The sequence below is a fragment of the Saccopteryx bilineata genome, chromosome 10 (genome assembly GCF_036850765.1).
Source record: "Saccopteryx bilineata isolate mSacBil1 chromosome 10, mSacBil1_pri_phased_curated, whole genome shotgun sequence".
Lineage (NCBI taxonomy): Eukaryota > Metazoa > Chordata > Mammalia > Chiroptera > Emballonuridae > Saccopteryx > Saccopteryx bilineata.
Genome location: NC_089499.1, coordinates 38,174,942 through 38,196,198, shown reverse-complemented (window position 1 = coordinate 38,196,198; position 21,257 = coordinate 38,174,942). Strand labels below are relative to the sequence as shown.

At 39.8% G+C, this 21,257-nt stretch overlaps 1 protein-coding gene across 15 annotated transcripts in view; it reads right to left on the bottom strand.

Moving 5' to 3' along the window:
- CEP63 (centrosomal protein 63) overlaps positions 1-21,257 on the bottom strand; it is a 49,754-nt gene that overhangs the window by 1,546 nt on the left and 26,951 nt on the right. For 11 of the 15 annotated variants that reach the window (XM_066244773.1, XM_066244775.1, XM_066244780.1 and 8 more), the window contains 8 exons: positions 14,896-15,129; positions 14,513-14,652; positions 13,587-13,721; positions 9,572-9,686; positions 8,506-8,703; positions 7,076-7,162; positions 2,112-2,317; positions 1,053-1,332 (listed from right to left, as the gene is read on the bottom strand). In XM_066244773.1, the coding sequence (XP_066100870.1) occupies positions 1,053-1,332; positions 2,112-2,317; positions 7,076-7,162; positions 8,506-8,703; positions 9,572-9,686; positions 13,587-13,721; positions 14,513-14,652; positions 14,896-15,129 (1,395 nt within the window). Of the gene's footprint in view, positions 1-1,052; positions 1,333-2,111; positions 2,318-7,075; positions 7,163-8,505; positions 8,704-9,571; positions 9,687-13,586; positions 13,722-14,512; positions 14,653-14,895; positions 15,130-21,257 lie in introns of those variants that run through there. The other 4 variants (XM_066244783.1, XM_066244784.1, XM_066244782.1 and 1 more) reach the window with 3 other exon arrangements.

Genomic DNA, 21,257 nt, shown 5'->3' with positions numbered 1-21,257 from the left:
GAACTGTGCTTCCCCACCCTCTCCAGCCTTGCTCATCTACATATGGGAGCTGAAACAAGAGGGCAGAGTCAACTCCGCCACCTCTGCTGGGAATGTGCAAGTGTGGGAACTCAAGTTTTTCTCAGCTCCACAGGGTCCATGAATGGCTGAGTACTGACTGGGGATTACAACTATGTTAAGCAAGTATGTGAATTCACAAATACCAACTGCATGACTACGGAGGACCGGCTGTATGACCCAAGTAGAGTCCTAGGTGTCATTCTATAATCAAACACATTGATATGTCTGAAGTAAAAGGCTAAGTGGGATAAATAAAGTCCATGCATATTATCACAGCAAGTCGGGTCAGGTCAGGTCAGGTTCTAGTGCCAAACAGGTTCTGCTGCCAATCTTGGGGAGGAAGTTAGATTTCAAAACTTTTTTTGGACTTCAGAATTACATGTAAGTGAAGTAGGGACTTATTTTTTGAAACTGGAGATGGGAATGAATGGCCTGAGACTAGTGCTTCAGTTCAGAAGGCAAAGAAGATGATGGAGTTTACCGGAAACAAGGGGCCAGCACCGTGTCCAAGGGCAGCCTCTGCGTTGAGGCCACCACTATGCGGCAGTGAATCCGGTTCCAGACACGTCAGATGCAGTTCCTCCCCCACCTCCACCCACCCTCTCCCTTTCCAACAGTTCCTATTGCTTCCTTCACTGGCTACACTTCAGGACTATCCTACCATCCAAAGATGTTCCTTGAACCAGCCATTCCAATAAAAAACTTAACCTCTCTAAAAAAGAAAGGAAGGGAATTTTCCTTTAGGGTCAAAAACAAGTAGGTATCTGTAACTGACATCCTGTTTCAGAACTAAGGCGTATTCTGAAAAGTAATCATGGCTGACTTGTTCTTCATTAGCAAAACCGTACGACAGAAACACATGGGGATAATAAAGGGTACTTAAGAGAACCAGTAAGAAAACAAAACAAAAACACGTCATATTCCTCACCCTTAAAAGATAAAATCAAACTACAGAAACTTAATAAACTAGTAAGACCAGAAAGTTTCCATACCGAAGACATCAACTCTTCTTGGTCATTTACACTCTCAGAGACAGTGTCAGAAAAAGTGGCTTCATTTGGATCGAGCACTGAAGGTAAAGACTGAGCTTTGTACAGAAAGTGAGAAGGCACAGAGACACTGGAGCTGTAAGGGCTGATGGGAGAGCTCAGGGGGCTGAGGACCGCGGATGCAGGCTCTATCCTAGCCAGCACTTGTCCTCTCGGAGAGTGAAGACCTGCTTTGTAGTGCTCAGTCTTCATTCCACCATGTCTGTGCTGGCCATGGGATGGCCTGGATAGCAGATTAGGAAACAAAATTAACAACTGTAGCAATTGTTCTCATTTAAAACAGAAATGCTGTAAGAAGTTCACTTAAAAATAAATGAAAAGGATAACTGGTGAGGCTGTACTTCATGAAATACACAGCCCCCTCAAACCAGGTGTTCTCTCTTTCACTCAGGTTCCAAATGTCCCTCCTCACTGCCAGGCCCCTGCCCTCCCACGCTCATTATAAAGCGAGGAAGACAACCACGCCGCCAGTCAGCTCGTGTGACCAGGCCTAGGACGGGCAGGTACTGTGCACAAAGGAAGGGCACCCACCTCACCTGGCGGTGGAGGAGGGTTAGGGCAGTATGGGTGTCAGCAAAGGCCTTGGGAAGAAAACACGCAAGCATACAGTAAAACCTGAAGTCAGGTGGTTTTTCATTGAGTATTGACTTAGGTAACAGCCTATAATTAACTAATAGAAAACACAAAGGAAGCTTTTTCTAAAAAGCTAACCTCTCAGGGGACAAGTGGGGTTAGGAGGTGGCAGGCAGCATGAGAAGGCTCAGGGGACTAAGGATGCTATTTGCTCCACATCCAATATCTAAAACACAGATGAATAAAAGTGATCTCTAACCCCTCCATTTCTAACCTGACAGCAGCTTTACTAGTGCACAGGGCACTTCAGAATTAAACACATAGTCCTTTGATGAAGATTGGCTATCTATAAGTCAGAAACAATTCTTTAAATTATGAGAATTATATTACAATGATACACATTTTAAATAAACAGTGAAGAAATTTTACTTGAACTCTGTATTCTTGAACTCAGGTGCTCTGCTCTGTACTGATTTTAAGAGCACGTCATGGGGTTTTTTGCACATCGGAGTAGAAATCTCCAGCTTAGATTTGGTATCCATCAAATCTTTCTGTAGTTGTTGATTTTCAGACACTAATTTATTTAACACCTCAATATAATTCTCCTGGAGATCTGCTAGTGAAATCTCTTTGGCCTAATAAAAAAGAATACTAGAGTCACTTAATCTGTATAAGAATACCTGTGATCTGTGATACCACTGTAGTGGAAAATTATGTTGTTTAGTTTTTTTGTTTTGTTTTGTTTTGTTTGTATTTTTCTGAAGTTGGAAACGGGGGGGCAGTCAGACAGACTCCCACATGTGCCCGACCGGGATCCACCCGGCATGACCACCAGGAGGCGATGCTCCGCCCATCTTGGGCATCGCTCTGTTGCAACCAGAGCCATTCTAGCGCCTGAGGCAGAGGCCATGGAGCCATCCCCAGAGCCCCGGCCAACTTTGCTCCAATGGAGCCTTGGCTGCGGGAGGGGAAGAGAGAGACAGAGAGGAAGGAGAGGGGGAGAGGTGGAGAAGCAGATGGGTGCTTCTCCTGTGTGCCCTGGCCGGGAATCGAACCCGGGACTCCTGCATGCCAGGCTGACGCTCTACCACTGAGCCAATCGGCCAGGGCCTGTTCTGTTTAGTTTTAACTAGTTCATCTATGGCTCTACTTTGGAAAAAGTGGAGATCTGGTTTTAGCTAAGACTAAGAGAGAAAAGGGGTTCTGTTTGTTACAGTAAATGGCGTGAAAAGTTAGGGCACAGTGGGCTTTCCTGACATGGCAGGAATATGCATGGGGCAGGAAGAAGGCTCAGAACTCACAGGGAAGAAAGCTATAAATGAGAATCAGATACAGAGAAAAAGAAAGGCAACAGCTATGAGTTCTTCTTTAGAAAGAGAAGGTTGAATAGTCCTAAACACCTGTGGAAGAAAATTGAGAGACAAAAAGAAAAAGAAAAAAAAGAATGAAAGAAATTGAACAGAAGTTTCTAAAAAGGAATTGGGCCAACAGGGAGAACTTTTAAATAAATACTCTTAGTTTTACGTAATGTTGGCACCTATTCTTGTGGGAAATAAATTTGGACATGATAAAGCAGCACTCAGGTAGAGTATAAAGTAGGAATTACTACACTGGTCTGAGTTTTGTGATTATATTTCACTGCTCTTCAATTCTAGGTGCTGACTGGTAACAGACTACCTGGGGGAGAAAGTGATCTGGCCTATTTTTTTCTAATGACAAAATGTTTTAATTAGCATTCTGAAAAATTACACTAATCTTTGAAGTTTAATACAATGTTTACCTTGGTCTTTCCTGTAAAGAATTTTCTGAAAATAAGCTTATCAACAGTGGTTTGCCATACATAATTTAACTAACAAAAATATAAACTTTAAAACACAACCTTTCAACTATCTGTGTACCATTAGTGGAAATAAGTTACAAAATCTTTCAATAAACTGTCAATGCCAGTTAAAATCCACCCCACTCCCCAAATTTTGCAGAACATAGAATTTAAATGGCAAACTGTCAATTTTTAAGTTTGGTAAATAGTTTATTATACCAAAACTATTGTCTTCATTAAGATAAATTTATTAAAATAGTTATTTAACCCAAACATTCACTTATAAAACAAATTCCACCTTCCTAGGTGGTAAAATGCAACAGGACACTGTCTAATAACTATTCTTAATATGTGCACCATATTCACACTGTGTGCAACTTCAAAACTGGAGGAAATTGGCCCTGGCCGGTTGTCTCAGTGGTAGAGCGTCGGCCTGGCGTGCGGAAGTCCCAGGTTCGATTCCCGGCCAGGGCACACGGGAGAGGCGCCCATCTGCTTCTCCATCCCTCCCCCTCTCCTTCCTCTCTGTCTCTCTCTTCCCCTCCTGCAGCCAAGGCTCCATTGGAGCAGAGATGGCCCGGGCGCTGGGGATGGCTCCTTGGCCTCTGCCCCAGGCGCTAGAGTGGCTCTGGTCGCAACAGAGCGACGCCCCAGAGGGGCAGAGCGTCGCCCCCTGGTGGGCGTGCCGGGTGGATCCTGGTCAGGCGCATGCGGGAGTCTGTCTGACTGTCTCTCCCCGTTTCCAGCTTCAGAAAAAAAAACTGGAGGAAATTAAACTGCTGACAGGATTTTCACCAGAGTCTGATGTCTGATGTCATTAAATATACTTTCTTTAAAAAAAAGGTAATGCTTGCCTTACCAGGCATCTTTTTAAAATTTCTCCAATTTTAATGTATTAATAATTATAGATAAATGAAGGTAAAGGTACGATAAAAACTACAGCAAGCACACACCTGGCTGTACACAGAAAGGACAGCGCTACCACTGTTTGAGGGAGACTTCAGGAGAAATTAAGCTAAACAGAATCTCTGGTCATGGTCAGGCTTAAGTACCCCTGAGAATTCCCAACTCCTATGTGAACAGGTCATCACTGCGTAAGAAAAGATTCTATCAATCAGTTATTGCTAAATCATGGGCCTTTGAAGATGCCGTATTATAAACCAGTTAGTGTTTGGTTTTCTCCATTACTAGCTTAGTACTGGCTTAATCAGGGCACATAAAGCCATTTCTATCCCTCCATTTATCCTCCCCCTTACAAGATGTTTAGCTGTTGTCTCCTTTCCTATTCTTACCATCCTTGTAAGTTTGTGATTTAAAAAAATTCCTTTCATTATAGTTTTAGAGGGCTTGGGGGAGGGAGCAAGATTAGAGGCATATTTTCATCTGCCACCTTAAGTGACAGCATAATATTTCAAAGCATAGAAAGCCACAAATTAACCATCCCTCTATAGATTAACATTTAGTTTATTTCAAAATTTTGCAAACACTGAAATGACCATTTCTGCACATTTGCTCCTAAAGAATGGGTTCTTGGGGAATGCAAACTGATATGACCTTTTTGGAGAATTATTCAGCAATGACTATCAAATTCAGAAATGTACATGGCTCAGGAGTTTATAGGCTGTATATATTATAATGACTTGGATGGATACCGCTAAACTGCCCCCTAGAAAGGCTCTATCAATTCACTTTTTCATTAACAGAGTATGAGAGGGCTCGTTTCCCTATATTTTTGCCAACACTGGCTATATTAGTTTTTGAAAATCATTGTCATTCCAATTAGCTATAGAATATTTATTCATTTTGATTACTAGGGAAGTTAAACTGTTCTCCTTGGTTACTGGACTTTTGTATTACTTCTATGTTTTATCTATTTATGTCCTTTGACCATTTTTCTACTGAATAATCTTTTATTATCTTTGTAGGAAATTCTGATATATTAATATTTTGTTAACCTTCTATTTGTTTACAGATTGTCCCCCCAGTCTATTAGTCCTTTTTTTTTTCTTAAGTGAGAAGTGGGGAGGCAGAGAGACAGACTCCTGCATGTGCCTGACTGGGATCCACCTGGCATGCCCACTAGAGGGCAATGCTCTGCCCATCTGGGGCATTGTTCCATTGCAACCAGAGCCAATCTAGCACCTGAGGCAAGGCCATGGAGCCATCCTCAGCACCCAGGGCCAACTTGCTCCAATGGAGCCCTGGCTGCAGGAGAAAAGAAAGAGAGAAGGGAGAGGGTGAAGAGGGAGAAGCAGATGGTCGCTTCTCCTGAGTGCCCTGACCAGGAATCAAACCCAAGACATCCACACGCTGGGCTGATGCTCTAACACTGAGCCAACAGGCCAGCGTCTATTAGTCCTTCTTTTATGGGAGCTTTGCCACCCAGAAATTTTACATTTTTATGTTGTAAAATTCCTTACACTGTAAAATTCTTGATGGTTTCATGATGTTAAGAGAATCTTACCCTCCCAAAAGATTATAAAAATAGCTCCCCATGTTTTCTTTTAGTTGAAATCAAGTATTCATCTAGCATTCTGCACTTCCTTCCTCCAGCCTCCACAGCCCATAATTGTGAAATCAGAACTCCATGGGAGCTTCTGGGACACTGAGTAACTGCGTCTTTGGAGATGCAAATTCTCCTAGCAATACAGAAAAAAAGAATTTCTATAGTCTTTGAGCATCTGACCTACATCAAAAAAAGATGTGTTTCAATAAATAGGTCATTTTTTAAGTTATAAGAATTTATAACAAAATAGTTAAAAGAGTATCAACACTTTATAACTCACTGCTAGCTAATCATGTTCTCTCGGGTTTCCCAAGAGCTTATCGTCCCCACCAGATTATTCTCAGTCCCTTAACCCTTTGAGTAGTGAGTTTTTTTCATGCTCACTAACCTCTGGGAGTGAGTTTTTTTAATAAACTGAAATTAGTTCCAGTTCCAGTTTTATTAACTTAAAATAATGTTTGTTTGATAACCAATTTATGGAAAGAAGAACATACATTTTCCTTTTTTAGTGTTGCCTTACACATTTTTAAAATAAATTGATCGTACTCTGGATGGTCAGGAGGCACAAGGACGTACATGAACGTTCGTACTACTCAGAGGGTTAAAGGGAAGAATCCTCTTATTCATCCTGTGTCATCATCTATTAACAGTCTCCAAAAAGAGTTGAAAATATTTGATTAATTCTCTGCTATGGAAATATAATTAAAATTAAATTATTTAAAAGATCATACACCTTATAATGAAAAGATATCGTGAACCTAATTATAATAAATAGTAACAGCATATAACACTTTTTGTGTACTTAATAAATACCAAGCACTATGCTAAGCCCTTTATATACATCCTCCCTATTATGAACACAGATTGTACATGTATTTTATCATATACATAATATAAAAAATATCTTCCATTTGTTGGAGTGAAGAGACCATCACTATGTGTGCAAAAGTTTCTGCAGAAGGATCATTCCACATTTGATCATAACTCTCCTTTATGGTATCATTATTTACAAAGTGACTTCTTTAATGGCTTAGATAGTAAAAAAAACTTAAGTTCCTATTTATGTACCTCATGTAAACCCAATTCCAATTTCACCACTGTTTCAGAAAGATGACGATTTTCTAACTTGAGTGACTCCAGCTGATCCAAAGTCTCCTGAGAAGGGAAAAGAAGAAATAAATCACACACATCTTACAACATTTTTCACATATAATTTTCATTAGGTGAAGTTACATTCTTCATTGATGTATATAAGTATTTTCCAAAAATATTTTTAAAAGGTGAAATAACATATGTGTAACCAAATTAAAATATTAATCTATAAGAAGATGTATCAGTTCATTGGCAAATCCCTAGCCACTCTCTTTCAGGCTTCTACCTCCAACATCATGTGGACAGCACTCTTTCCACAAAACAATACTCTTTCTTCCATCTTCATTCTCCTTAGCCTTTCTGCTTGACCAGACAGTCCTGCCTTTCTTGGCTTCCTGCTTCCTTACTGAAAACTGTTCCCTTCCTTCCTATTTTTTTTTTAACTCCATGCCAACACCTTTTTTATTTACCTTAAATGAGTAATGTCCTAAGTTTGGTTCAAGTCTCTGCCCTTCATACTATACTCATTAAAATCTCTTAAGTTTCTCAGGATGTTTCAAATGCCAACTTCATGCAAAGACTTCCACAGCTAAATGTCTTATCTGAATTTTAATCTTGAACTCCAGGGCTTCTTTGGAACTATTAGATATTTCCATATGAAAGTCCAACCATCATCACAAGCCAAATGTGCCAAACCAATATCCCATCACCAGCTCCTCTATTCTGTATACCTTTTCTACAAATTCATTATCCTCCCCCAGATGTTCCCTCTTTTCTCTATTTCACTCGAGCATCACTTTCCACTCAGCTGCCCATACTGCAAAAAAGTGACTCTTTCTTTAACCCGCCCTCCCTGGCCAATCAAATACAAAAGCCCCGCCCCATCTATTTTACCAGCCCAATACCTCCAGAATTCATCTATTTCCCTCTACCTCCCTCGCCCACTGCTCAGGCAGGCCACCATTTTCCTGTTTAAACAGCATCTGAATAGTCTCTGTGCCTCCCTGCTTCTCCCCATATGATGACCACACATATCTTTTATCCTGAGTGAAACCCTTCTCTCCTGACAACGCTCAAGATAACTCTCAAACTCTTAAACATGACTGATGGGACCCTTCGGGAGCTAGTCTCTGCTTTCTCGTCTTATCCACTGTCCCTGCCCCACTTGTACTCTAGTCTGTCACAGAGACACGTCACACTCACACCACAGCAAGTCTTCTCTACTTGTCTGTGTCTACTCTCCCCTCCCCACCAATCTTCACTAGAATGCTTTGACCCATTTACTCAACTCAGAACAGGTGTCTAACAAAAATTTACTGAATTAAATACTATGGAAATTATATCTTTAATAAATTCAATCTTCAAAAACAAACTTCAAATAAAGAGAGGTTTTGTTCAAGTGCCACCTTGTGCTCTATAGCTTTTTCTTCTGCCTTTTGTATCTCTGCTTTGAGCTGCTTTTCCATGTTGGAGGAAGAACTTTTGGCAGAAGCAATACTGATATCTCGCTGATGCAACTCCCGAGTTAAGTGGGAGATTTCCATCTTCATTCCTTCTAGTGCAGAACTGTAACTTTGGTCAGCCTGTAAAATCTGTTCTTTTAACTACGAAGAAACAGAAAGAAGCATGAAAAATTAAGAGACAGCATGTAGATGGAAAAATATATTAATAGTTAAAATACAGTAATTTTTACCTTACTTCAAGATGTGAATTTTTTCCTAAATATGCAAAAATTAGCAATTTACCAAGCTGCATATCTGTACTGAAGGTCAGCTAGTTATACCCAAAATCATTTGTTCTATCTCAAAACAGGGAGAGCTATGTTACTCAAATACGGAGCAACAGCACCCAAGTCCGTGTACACATCATTCAGAGGACAACATCTATGACCTTCATTCTTTTTCTAGCTGCAAATCTAAAAATTTGTTTTCATGGTTTCCTGGTCCAAAGAAGATAACAAAAAGACAAGGAAAAGAAAATGACAGAAGTAATCTCAAGTAATAAAAGACTGAGTCAACAACAGCACAGCCAGAGCCCTTTCGCACAGAGAAAGACAGCTCTGCGCACCTCAGCAGCCAATGAGAACATGGACTGCACCTCCGCCAGAAGAGAAGCCACCTCCATAATCACCTTCGGCCAATAAGAAAATAATAAATGCTAGTTCATACATCTCTTTGCAAGCAGGAATGTGTATATATCTTAAGAATATCTTCATAAAAATATGTTTAAAATAGAGTTTTAGTGTGCAGAGAGGGAAGGCTTCAATTATCTTAAAAATATCTGTATGGCATCCCTGAGGATGACAGGAAAGACTCTTCCTCTAAGCACATCCCAGGTGCTCGCTACTCCTGAATGTCAAGTGGCCCTCTGAACTACATTTTCCTCTCACTAAAAATAACTTCTACAACCCCCCACCCACAACGCAATCCCTGAGTACAAACACTCGGGACCCCAGCCGCAGGCCTTTTTCACCTTCTTAATCTCCACCCTATACTCGTTGTTATGTACTTCCATCTTCTTCAACTCTTCATATTTCTCCATCAGCTCCTGGCTCAGCTGTTTACATGTTGTACTCACAGATTCCAAGCTGTAAGACAAAAACAGGACCATGTATTTAAAATAAAACCCTGCAATTCACACACTGAATGATCTGACCTTTCTGAAGTCCAAGACATAGCTCAAACATCACATCCCACCCAAATTGAATTCATTTCCAATTTCCTTATCCAATTCAGACTTTTGAAGATATTTTTGATTTCTGTGTTTACCTACAGTCTTATCTTTTACTTAAAATTTAACTGCACAGCCTAGCGTGCAGAGGACCCAGGTTCGATTCCCGGCCAGGGCACACAGGAGAAGCGCCCATTTGCTTCTCCACCCCTCCGCCGCGCTTTCCTCTCTGTCTCTCTCTTCCCCTCCCGCAGCCAAGGCTCCATTGGAGCAAAGATGGCCCGGGCGCTGGGGATGGCTCTGTGGCCTCTGCCCCAGGCGCTAGAGTGGCTCTGGTCGCAACATGGCGACGCCCAGGATGGGCAGAGCATCGCCCCCTGGTGGGCGTGCTGGGTGGATCCCGGTCGGGCACATGCGGGAGTCTGTCTGACTGTCTCTCCCTGTTTCCAGCTTCAGAAAAATGAAAAAAAAAAAAAAAAATTTAACTGCACAAAGTTTTAAAGCTTACAGCTGATTTTTTTCTCTCTGGTTATACGGGAGCTGCCATCCAATTTAAATCTTCCCATTCTACGCAAAGCTGCCAGAATAATAATCTTTGAGAGTTTCGTACTTGTTGCCCTTACTTAGGAATTAACTGCCTACAGCAAGGGTCCCCAAACTACGGCCCGCAGGCAGCATGCAGCCCCCTGAGGCCATTTATCCGGCCCTGCCTCACTTCCGGAAGGGGCATCTCTTTCATTGGTGGTCAGTGAGAGGAGCACTGTATGTGGCAGCGCTGCAAAGCGTGGCGTTGCTCAACGTACAGTACTACTTCCGGTGACGTGGGACGCACATGTCACGGCTCCGAAAGCGCGTCATATCACTTATTACGGCTAGCAGTGACAAATATGGAACTGGACATTGACCATCTCATTAGCTAAAAGTAGGCCCATAGTTCCCATTGAAATACTGGTCAGTTTGTTGATTTAAATTTACTTGTTCTTTATTTTAAATATTGTATTTGTTCCTGTTTTGTTTTTTTACTTTAAAATAAGATGTGCAGTGTGCATAGGGATTTGTTCATAACTTTTTTTGTAGTCCGGCCCTCCAACGGTCTGAGGGACAGTGAACTGGCCCCCTGTATAAAAAGTTTGGGGACCCCTGGCCTACAGATATAAGAACCTCAGGGATACCATACCTCTTATATCACTGCTCATTTCTACTCGTAAAATCTTTTGCCTCTCAATCAATAGGCTCTACTGCCTGCTACATGCCCTTTGCCACGCCTGACTTCTCGTCTCTTCACATACCATCCCCTGACCACAAAATACGCTCCTCTCCCGCCTGGCAATGGATGCTGGACATCCTTTCAAGAATCGAATCAGCCTTTACCTGATAGAGCCACCCAACATTTTATAGCTTAAATGTACAAATTTTCTACCTTAAATCTACCATTTTAAATTGCTCACATATTTCAATGTATAAATTTTGTCTCTCAAACTACAAATTCTATGATTAAAATAATGTCTTTTACTTCTTATTTCCCTCCAGCTTTGCCCACAATCCCCTCAGCCCTTGGGTTACTGGTTCTAGATTATTCAATAAATGCTCAATAACTACCCAGATCATTTCACCAACACAGCCAACTTACCAAGTAAACCATCACTGAAAAATACTATCTTTGCAATACAAAACACAAAACCAATTATTTAAATTCCTCCAGTTAAATATGTTATTCAAACTGAACAATACAAATAAACTATCTAAAAGGGCTCCTTTATCTAGTTGCCTATAAATATAAAAAAAAAATTTAAGCTATTGTTTTAGTATTAAACACTGGTATTTATATCCATTCATTCTAATTTTACCTATTTCTAAAAATCCTGAAGTGTTCCTCTGTCTGGTACTTAGTATGGTACTATAATATGTAAGACAGTAGAGTTAGAAAGATCAGAGATAACCTTGTCCCATCCATAGATGGGGAAATCAGAGCCTAAAGAAGCTAAGGTGTCCAAGGTCACACTGCAAGCCAGAAACAAGAGGCAAGTCTTCAGAGCCTGAGGAGAGCACAGTAAGATATACATACATGTAAAACATTACTCAAAAGCCAATCATGGGCCTGACCAGGCGGTGGCACAGTGGATACAGCATCGGACTGGGATGCAGAGGACCCGGGTTCGAGACCCCAAGGTTGCCAGCTTGAGTGCGGGCTCATCTGGTTTGAGGAAAAGCCCACCAGCTTGAACACAAGGTCACTGCCTCCAGCAAGGATTTACTCGGTCTGCTGAAGGCCCGCGGTTAAGGCACATATGAAAAAGCAATCAATGAACAACTGAGGTGTTGCAACGCGCAATGAAAAACTAATGATTGATGCTTCTCATCTCTCTCCGTTCCTGTCTGTCTGTCCCTGTCTATCCCTCTCTCTGACTCACTCTCTGTCTCTGTAAAAAAAATAAATTAATTAAAAAAAAGCCAATCATGGAACATCTATAAAAACATAAAATTAGTCCTACTGTCAAAAAAAAAAGATTTCTTTTAGTCAACCTAAAGTGATTAAATAATGGTAATCGGAAATATCTTAAGTATTCCAAAGGTAAAAAGAAATAAAACAAAAACTGCATATGCATCTGTGTAGGCTTGTATATTTAACATGTAAGAAAAATACTTGGTGGTTTCCAAAAATAGGAATAAAAGAAAAAACATGCTCTGGCCAGATGGCTCAGTGGTAGAGCATCGGCCCAGAGTGCGGATGTCCCAGGTTCAATTCCCTGTCAGGGCACAGAGGAGAAGTGACCATCTACTTCTCCACCCTTTCTCCTTCCGCTTTTCTCTCTCTCTCTCTTTCTCTCTCCCCCACCCCCATAGCCATGGATCAATTGGTTCGAGCTAAAAATAGTTCGTGTGAGCATGGCCCCAGATGGACAAAGCATCGGCCCCAGATGAGGGTTGCCAGGTGGATCCCAGTCAGGGTGCATGCAGGAGTCTGTGTCTCTATCTCCTCTATTCTCACTTGGAAAAAGAAGAAGAAAAAAGAAAAGTAAAAACAAAAAATGTGGTACTTAAGGGCAAAACAGCAATATTTTGTTGTTTGTTTGCCAAAAGGCTAATGGTTTATATATTTTATCTTTTAAATACAGAAAATGTTAGCACACAAATGACCATGATTCATGTTTAGAATATCAAACTCCCTCCAGTCAAAAAGTTTAGATGTATGACAAACAAAAGAAGTTCACAAGTATGACAATGATGTAAGTGAGCTGGGCATGGTATAGCATAAGTCAGGATTACATTAACACCAAGGAAATGCCGACAGCATTTCAGAACAGAAGGGAGGAGCAGTTCCTGTTCAGTGTGACCTTGCCAAGAGCCATTCCAGCGAGGTGGCTGGTGGAGAGGGAAGCTCACTAACAAGACTGCACATGGTGAAAGGTGAAGAAGTATTGAGGCCCTGGTTAGCTCAGTGGTAGAGCATCAGCCTGGCATGTGGATATCCTGGGTTCAATTCCAGTCAGGGCACACAGGAGAAGTGACCATCTGCTTCTCCATCCCTCCCACTCCCCCTTTTCTCTCTCTCTGTCTTCCCCTCCTGCAGCCATGGCTCAATAGTTCGAGCACGTTGGCCCAGGCACTGAGGATGGCTCTATGGAGTCTCTGTCTCAGGTGCTAAAAATAGCTGAGTTGCAAGCATGGCCCCAGATGGGGGCTGCCAGGTGAATCCCACCCAGTTGGGGTGCATGCAGGAGTCTGTCTCTCTCTCCTCCTCTCACTTGGAAAAGAAAGGGGAGAAAACTGTGTTTAACAACTTGGACATTTTTGAAATGTGTATATAAGTATCTACCTGCCTTCCAGACGGGTCACCTCTGCCTGCAGGAGCTCCTCACTGGTGTGGGTAAAATCCAGCTGGGAGAGCACATGGTCCAAGTCCTGCTCTTGAGAGGCGTACCTCCTTTCTGTGGGAGACTCCTCCAGTGACCTAGGAAAGGGTACAAGAGGACCATTAAAGGGCTTTTATCTTGGTAAGCAAAAATAATGCAACATGTGCAAATTTCCCAACTGTCTTTGGTAATGAAACTCTTCAGTTAGTCTCCTGCTTTACAAAAAGAACACGGGGAGAGTAAAGAGATGATGCTTCTCAAAAATGTCTGCAGCAGTTCATGCCTTCCCCAGCTGGCATTTGGCCTGACTTTCAAAGGAAAAAGACAAAAATTACTTTGTTGACAACTGATACCTTGAGTGGAAGAAACTAGAAAATTACCTGAGAGTTCTGGCAGGAACAGAAATGAGCACCCCATTCAATCAGGCAAGAAGAACACAGCCCCTTCTATTTGTTTTCACTACAAACCCCACAGCAGTAATTAATGTACAAAAATAAAATGTATTAGAAAATTTTTAAAGGGCCATCTCATAGCTGATATTGAGGATAAACAGCTAATAATCATGACCTAATCTACTAAAGGAAGGGAGGCCTTCCAGGAGATACAGATTATAATGCCTTTCACATCTGGAGTCTGGCCAAGGGTACAGATTGACCAGCAGTTCCTAGCTTTCTAAATATCAGTCTCTAGGTTAGGGACCCAAATTGGAGGTAGAAAAGACTAACCCCACAAAATTTTATAACACTATAAAAATTTAACTCAGAAATTAAAACAATAAGAAAACACATAATGTGATCAAAAACAAAATTATTAACATGCAACATTAAAACTGATGCTTGATGTCAAAACTCCAGTGACTGAGATGAATAACACTTGAGGTAAAATGTACCGTAAGGCCTCTGCTGTGTGCTGAGTGTCGGTTTCCTTTAATTTGGCTTGCAGCTTCTCCTTTTGCACTTTTGCCTCATGGATGAAATTTTCTTGACACTGAAGAGTTGCCTTCAATTGCCTCTTTTCTTCTTGCAGAACCTGCAAAATACTCAGGAAAAAAGTCAAATGTTATTACAATTTTTTCTATTTCAAAAGAAAGGAAGCCAGAAAGTCAGATTATAAATTATACAGCAGGCACAAAATTAATACAGCTATCAATATCTGATCCACCAGCTACAGAATAGGGAAGAAACCAGATTTTAGAAATAATTCTAGGTTAATTATTGTCTCTTGAAATATACATACCCACATTTCCCCAATTATAGTGCTTTTAAAACATACCTCTAACAGTTTTTCTGATTCCCTCAATTTTTGTTCCTTTTGCTGCTGCTCTTGCATAACAGTCATATTGGTTCCAACCAAGTCGTTTACCCTCATGGTGAGGCGCTCTATTTCCAACTCATTGGCACAGATAGTGTCATTGGCCCGCTCCAGCTTACTGCTCAGGTGCTGAATTTCTGACTGGCTGGACAGCTCCACAGACTCTAATTTCTGTTTCCGATTGGCAAGCTGAGCCTAGAAACACACAGAATACCAACAGGCAAAAGTAAAATTATAAGAAAAAGAAACCAATAAATAAGGAAAACTAAAACGAAGCTGAGTTTTACTTCCATAAAAATATAAAGCATTAGCTCATTAAAAATATAACCCATTCATAGAAAAAAAGAAAACCAATTCTCATGATAAAAACTAGGCATAGAGGGGAACTTTCTCAACTTTCAAAAACTATCTATAAAAACCATATAGCTACAGCATAGGGAATATAGTCAATATTGTAGTAACTATGTAAAGTGTTGGTGGGTACTAGGACTTATGGGGGAGAATCACTTGCTAAGTTATATAAATGCTTAACTATTATACTATACACCTAAAACTAATATAATATTGAATGCCAACTGTAATTGAAAAATTAAAAAATTAAAAAACAAACATATCAAGAAAAACAGTACAGCAAAAATTACACTTAATGGAGAAATTGGAAGCTTTCTCACTAAGCTCAGGTATAAGACAAGATTGTCCTCTCTCATCACTCCTTTCTAACATCACACTGGACGTCCTTGCTAATGCAATAAGGCAAGAAAAGGAAATAATAGGTATGAGGATTGAAAAGGAAGACATACAACTGTCTTTGTTCACAGATAATATGATCGTCTATGTAGAAAATCTGAAAGAATCAACAAAAAGAACTCCTGAAATTAAGCAATTACAGCAAGGTTACAGATACAAGGTTAACATATAAAAGTCAACTGCTTTCTCCTATACCAACAATGAACATGTGAAATTTAGATTAAAAACATAGCACCATTTACATTAACACCTAAAAAATTAAATACTTAAGTAGAAATCTAACAAAATATGTACATGGTCTATATGAAGGAAATTACAAAACTCAGATGAATGATATCAAAGAAGAACTAAATAAATGAGAAGATATTCCATGTTCACAGATAGAAAGACTCAATACTGTCTGGATCTCAGCTATTGTCTATGTGAACTATAGATTCAACACAATCATAATCAAAATCCCAGCAAGTTACTTTATGGATATCAACAAACTAAATCTAAGATTTATTTGAAGAGGCAAAAGGCTAAGAATAGTCCATATAAAAATGTAATGATAGATACATGTCATTATACATTTGTCCAAACCCACGGGACTGTATAACACCTAGAGTGAACCCTAACGTAAACTATGGACTTTGTATGGTTATGTGTCAATATAGGTTCATCCTTGGCAACAAATGTACCACCCTGGTGAGTGATGTTGATAATAGGGAGGCTATGCATGTGTAGGAGCGTACAGGAAATCTATACCTCCTTTTCAATTTTCTTGTAGCACTAACATTGCTCTAAAAAGAATAAAGTCTTATTTTTAAAATAAAGTAAAATAAAAATAATTATATATATATACACACACACACACACACACACATAAAATCTTGAGAAGGAAGGATAAGAAGGATTGAGAAAGTAAAGAGATTGCTCAGAAGAGCCCTGGCCGGTTGGCTCAGCGGTAGAGCGTCGGCCTAGCGTGCGGAGGACCCGGGTTCAATTCCCGGCCAGGGTACACAGGAGAAGCGCCCATTTGCTTCTCCACCCCTCCGCCGCGCTTTCCTCTCTGTCTCTCTCTTCCTCTCCCGCAGCCAAGGCTCCATTGGAGCAAAGATGGCCCGGGCGCTGGGGATGGCTCCTTGGCCTCTGCCCCAGGCGCTAGAGTGGCTCTGGTCGCAACATGGCGACGCCCAGGATGGGCAGAGCATCGCCCCCTGGTGGGCAGAGCGTCGCCCCTGGTGGGCGTGCCGGGTGGATCCCGGTCGGGCGCATGCGGGAGTCTGTCTGACTGTCTCTCCGTTTCCAGCTTCAGAAAAATGAAAAAAAAAAAAAAAAGAGATTGCTCAGAAGAGATCCTACCCACCTACTGAAAAGACAGCTACATTATTCTACCTACTTATGCAGAAGCACAACTGTACCCATGAGTCATCATACAGCAAAACTGAATTTACCTATTTAAAACACAAAAAATAGAAACTATAATGCATTATTATATTTCTTATGAAAGTTCAGAAATTAAAAAATTTTAAATTACTAACCTTAAGTTTTCAGGTGAAATTTTCCTCTCTCCCCACCCAGAGCATGTTCCATGCAGCTAATTATTTAATTATTTTGTTTCAACATTCTTTTCAGATACATTATAAACAGAACACAAAATGTTTAAATTGGAGGAGGGCAAAGGTGGGGGGGGCTGGGGAACTTGGTTCTTTGAAGAAAAATGGTGTTCCAAGGAGAATCAGCTTTTGAACATTCCTTGAATTAAAAGTTTTAACCAACTACACTGCCACCTCAAATTAGTTTCTTTCAGCGATATATATACTGAGGTACACATAAATAAAACTTTATCAACTGTCTCAGACCTGTAGTATATACTTCCTTAAGACTCGGGTAATTTTTAAGCAATGTATCCCCCCTACACTGGTTTTTAGTTCCCAACTTTCTAATTCTCACGTGTTAACCCAGCATCTTCATATGTATACTGAAGATGGATATATATCATCTGTGTGGCTAAAACTCCCCTTATTCTAAATATTTTTAAAAGGTAAAGGTACACAATTTTATTTTAGAAATGGAAATGGAAATGTGTCTGGGAAATCTATCTGCTGATTTTATTATATACAGTACAGGGGAAAAATCCTATACTGTGGTCACATAAAGTAGATGCTCGAAAATGTCCGTAAAACAGAGAGAGGGTGGGAGGAAAAAGCCAGAGAGATCAATGGTGCTTGTATAAATTATAGATCAAGATTCTAGGGTTAAGAACCAAGCTTTTTTTCCCCACATTCCTACAACAGTATAAAAGAAGGACATCAAGTAGGTGTAGATTCACAAAAATAACTGCCAAGCTTTCAACTGTCTCCAAACATTTAAAATACAATATAAACTTTTTTTTCCCCCAAGAGAAAATTTTATACAGAATCCTGTGCAGAATAAATCACTGAAGAGATTGAGTAAGGGTAAGAAGGAGAAAAGGGCTGGAGCTCAGCTGGTTGAACCTCCCCAACCCTACTTTAACCTGCACAGCAACCAGCCCTCTGACAGAACCCAGCTAGAAAACTACTCAGGATGAAAGACAATACATAACGCAGAATACTAGCATGTTTATTTTAATACTGCAATAGCTATTTTACTATTCAGTTCAACTCCATGATCTTAGAGTAAACTCTATGTTGTAGTTGTAGTTTAACCAAGCCATAGTTTAACCAGTGAGTCTAGATTTATACTTAACAACTAACCAACCTTTTAGTTTTGAAGAATCAAGAACATGGCTTTCTTTTATTGACTCACTACTTCGGTTACACAGACATACACAGTGTTTTTAAGCACAGTACAAATTCTAAATTTTCACTAACTAGGATTGATACATTAGACCTGTGCTATTCAATACAGCAGTCACTAGCCGCATGTGGCTACTGAGCATCCAAATTGTGGCTAGTTCAAACAAAGATGTCCTCAAAGTGTGAAATACACATTGGATTTCAAAGACTCAGTTGAAAAAAAAAAAAAGAATGTAATAGTATTTTTATATACTGGGTTAAATATATTAACTTCATTTTTTATTACTTTTTTTAATGTGACTGCTAAAAAAAATCCTCATTAATCTAACATATAAAATTCTAACTATTCTATTGGTCTGGAATTATATCAATAACACTAATGATAGCAATGACGGTTAAAAGTCAAGAACTAATTAAGAAGGCAACCACATCAGAGAGATGGAAACCAAAGCCAAGAGTGAGCAGCTGAAGTGTGAGCATGGGGAAGGGGCTGGGGATAGGGATCTGAAGTCAAATCCTCCTCCCGCTTGGTGGTATGCAATCCTGCTGCTTTCCCAGACAGTGAGATTACTGAGAACAAAGTGATACAAAGTCAATGACTTTTTTTATTTCCAAAGGACCCCAGTATGAAGCTGTGGCCACTACAGGTACCAATCTTTTCCAAGCTCCCCATCATTGTCAACTCCAAATATCTCCGTGCAGGCCACAGCCTCCAGCATCTCTACTCAGGTAGCAGCTGAAGAGCCCATGAATAAAACAGCCCCCAGGAACACCCTCTTACCACTGTTGTGTCTATGTCACCGTGAACTTTTCAACAGTAGGTTGAAATTCAATTAGCTCTGTGATGATTCTACCAAGACAACAGATTAATATTTGAGTTGGAATCATCTTTTCTTCCTAAATTCCAATAATGCTTTTCTGGTGATTCCTTGCCTTCTAAAGAGTAATGACCTTAAGTTTTAGTAACTATATAGAACCTTTTCCTATGCTATATAACAATTACTCTGTCACTGCATCTAACAATGTCACAATATTTAACAGCTATACTTTTTAATATAATTTAGAACAAACATCTTCCTTACTTTTCTATTTTAAAATGTTGGTTAGTACCACTCATTTATTCTTCCATATGAATTTTAGATTCATTCTGTTAAGTTCTCAAAATGTAATAGTCAGCAAATTATGTGAATAACAACTTGAAAAAGCAACTATGGATCCCTATCAAATACATTACCCCCAAATAATTTTCAGATTTAATATTTTAAAAAGAAATTATAAAACATTAGAAGAAATCTTGCCTTAGGTAAGGCTTTATAGTATGATATCAAAGATAAAAACTCTAAAGAAACAATAGAATTAAGCAATTCTAAATAATTGTTTATAAAACAATTGTATTTCCCTAAAAAGGCTAAACCGGGGACTGGGGGACGGGGACACACAATTACAACAAAACAGCAAAGAATTAATATACTTAATGTATGAAGAGCTCTTTCTAAACGGTAACACAGAAATATCCTAAAAGAAAAATGAGCAAAGGACACAAACAATTTACAAAAGAATGTAAATGACCACAAGTAGAAGAAAACATGCTCAACCTTGTTCACAATTACAGAAATACAAATTAAAATGAATAAGATACCATATTTTTTCACCCATCAGATTGACAAAGACAAGCCTGAAAGTAGGGGAAATAAAAAGACGTACCATATTCCCCATGTATAAGATGTACCCTTTTTCCGGAAATTTTGGGGTCTAAAAACTGGATGTGTCTTATTCAGTGGTTGTAGATTTTTTTTTTAATTTTTTTGAAGACTTTATTTATTCATTTTAGAGAATAGAGAGAAAGAGAGAAGGGGGGAGGAGCAGGAAGCACCAGCTCCTGCATCTGCCTTGACTAGGCAAGCCCAAGGTCTTTGAACCAGCGATCTCAGCATTCCAGGTCAATGCTTCATCCACTGTGCCATCACAGGTCAGGTGGTTGTAGATTTTTTAACTTTCCCACTTTTCCACGTGGATGAGGAGTTGTATGAATTTTATAATAAATAAAACTTGAGTTCAATAACTTTACATAATATATGTTTTTTTCAAATTTCAGGCCCCAAAATTAAGGTGCATCTTATACATGGGAATGTCTTACACATGGGGAAATATGGTAATAGTGTCCAGGTCCTTTTGCTGGTTCCATATCTTGGCCACTGTGAACAATGCTCTGATGAACATGGGATGCATACGTATTTGCGTACCAATGTTTTTTAGTTTTTTGGGTATATAACCAGGAGAGGCATGGCCTGGTCATATAGTAGCTCTATTCTTAATTTTTTGAGGAACCACCATACTGTACTTTCTTCCATAATGGCTGTACCAGTTTACATTCCTACCAGGAGTGAATGAGGGTTCGTTCCTTTTTCTCCACAGCCTCTCTAACCTTTTATTTCCTATCTTGTTGATAACAGGCAATCTAACAGGTGTGAGGTAGTATCTCACTGTGATTTTGACTTGCATTTCTCTAATAGCTAGCAAAGATGAGCATTTTCTCATATATCTATTTGTTGTTTATATGTCTTCATGAGAAAAGAGTCTGTTCAGGTCCCCTCCCCATTTTTTAATTGAATTGTTTGCTTGTTTGTTGCTAAGCTTTATGAGCTATTTTTTTAAAGATCTTATTGTACAGAAAGAAGAAAATGTCCATTACATGCTTTGCAATATTCCAGCCAGAACAAAAAGTTGGAAAGGCTGAAACAAGATTAGCAAATGAGTAGTCAAAGGGTCTAGTCTTAGTTTTGCAAGTTGAAAAAGTCTAGAGATCTCTTATAC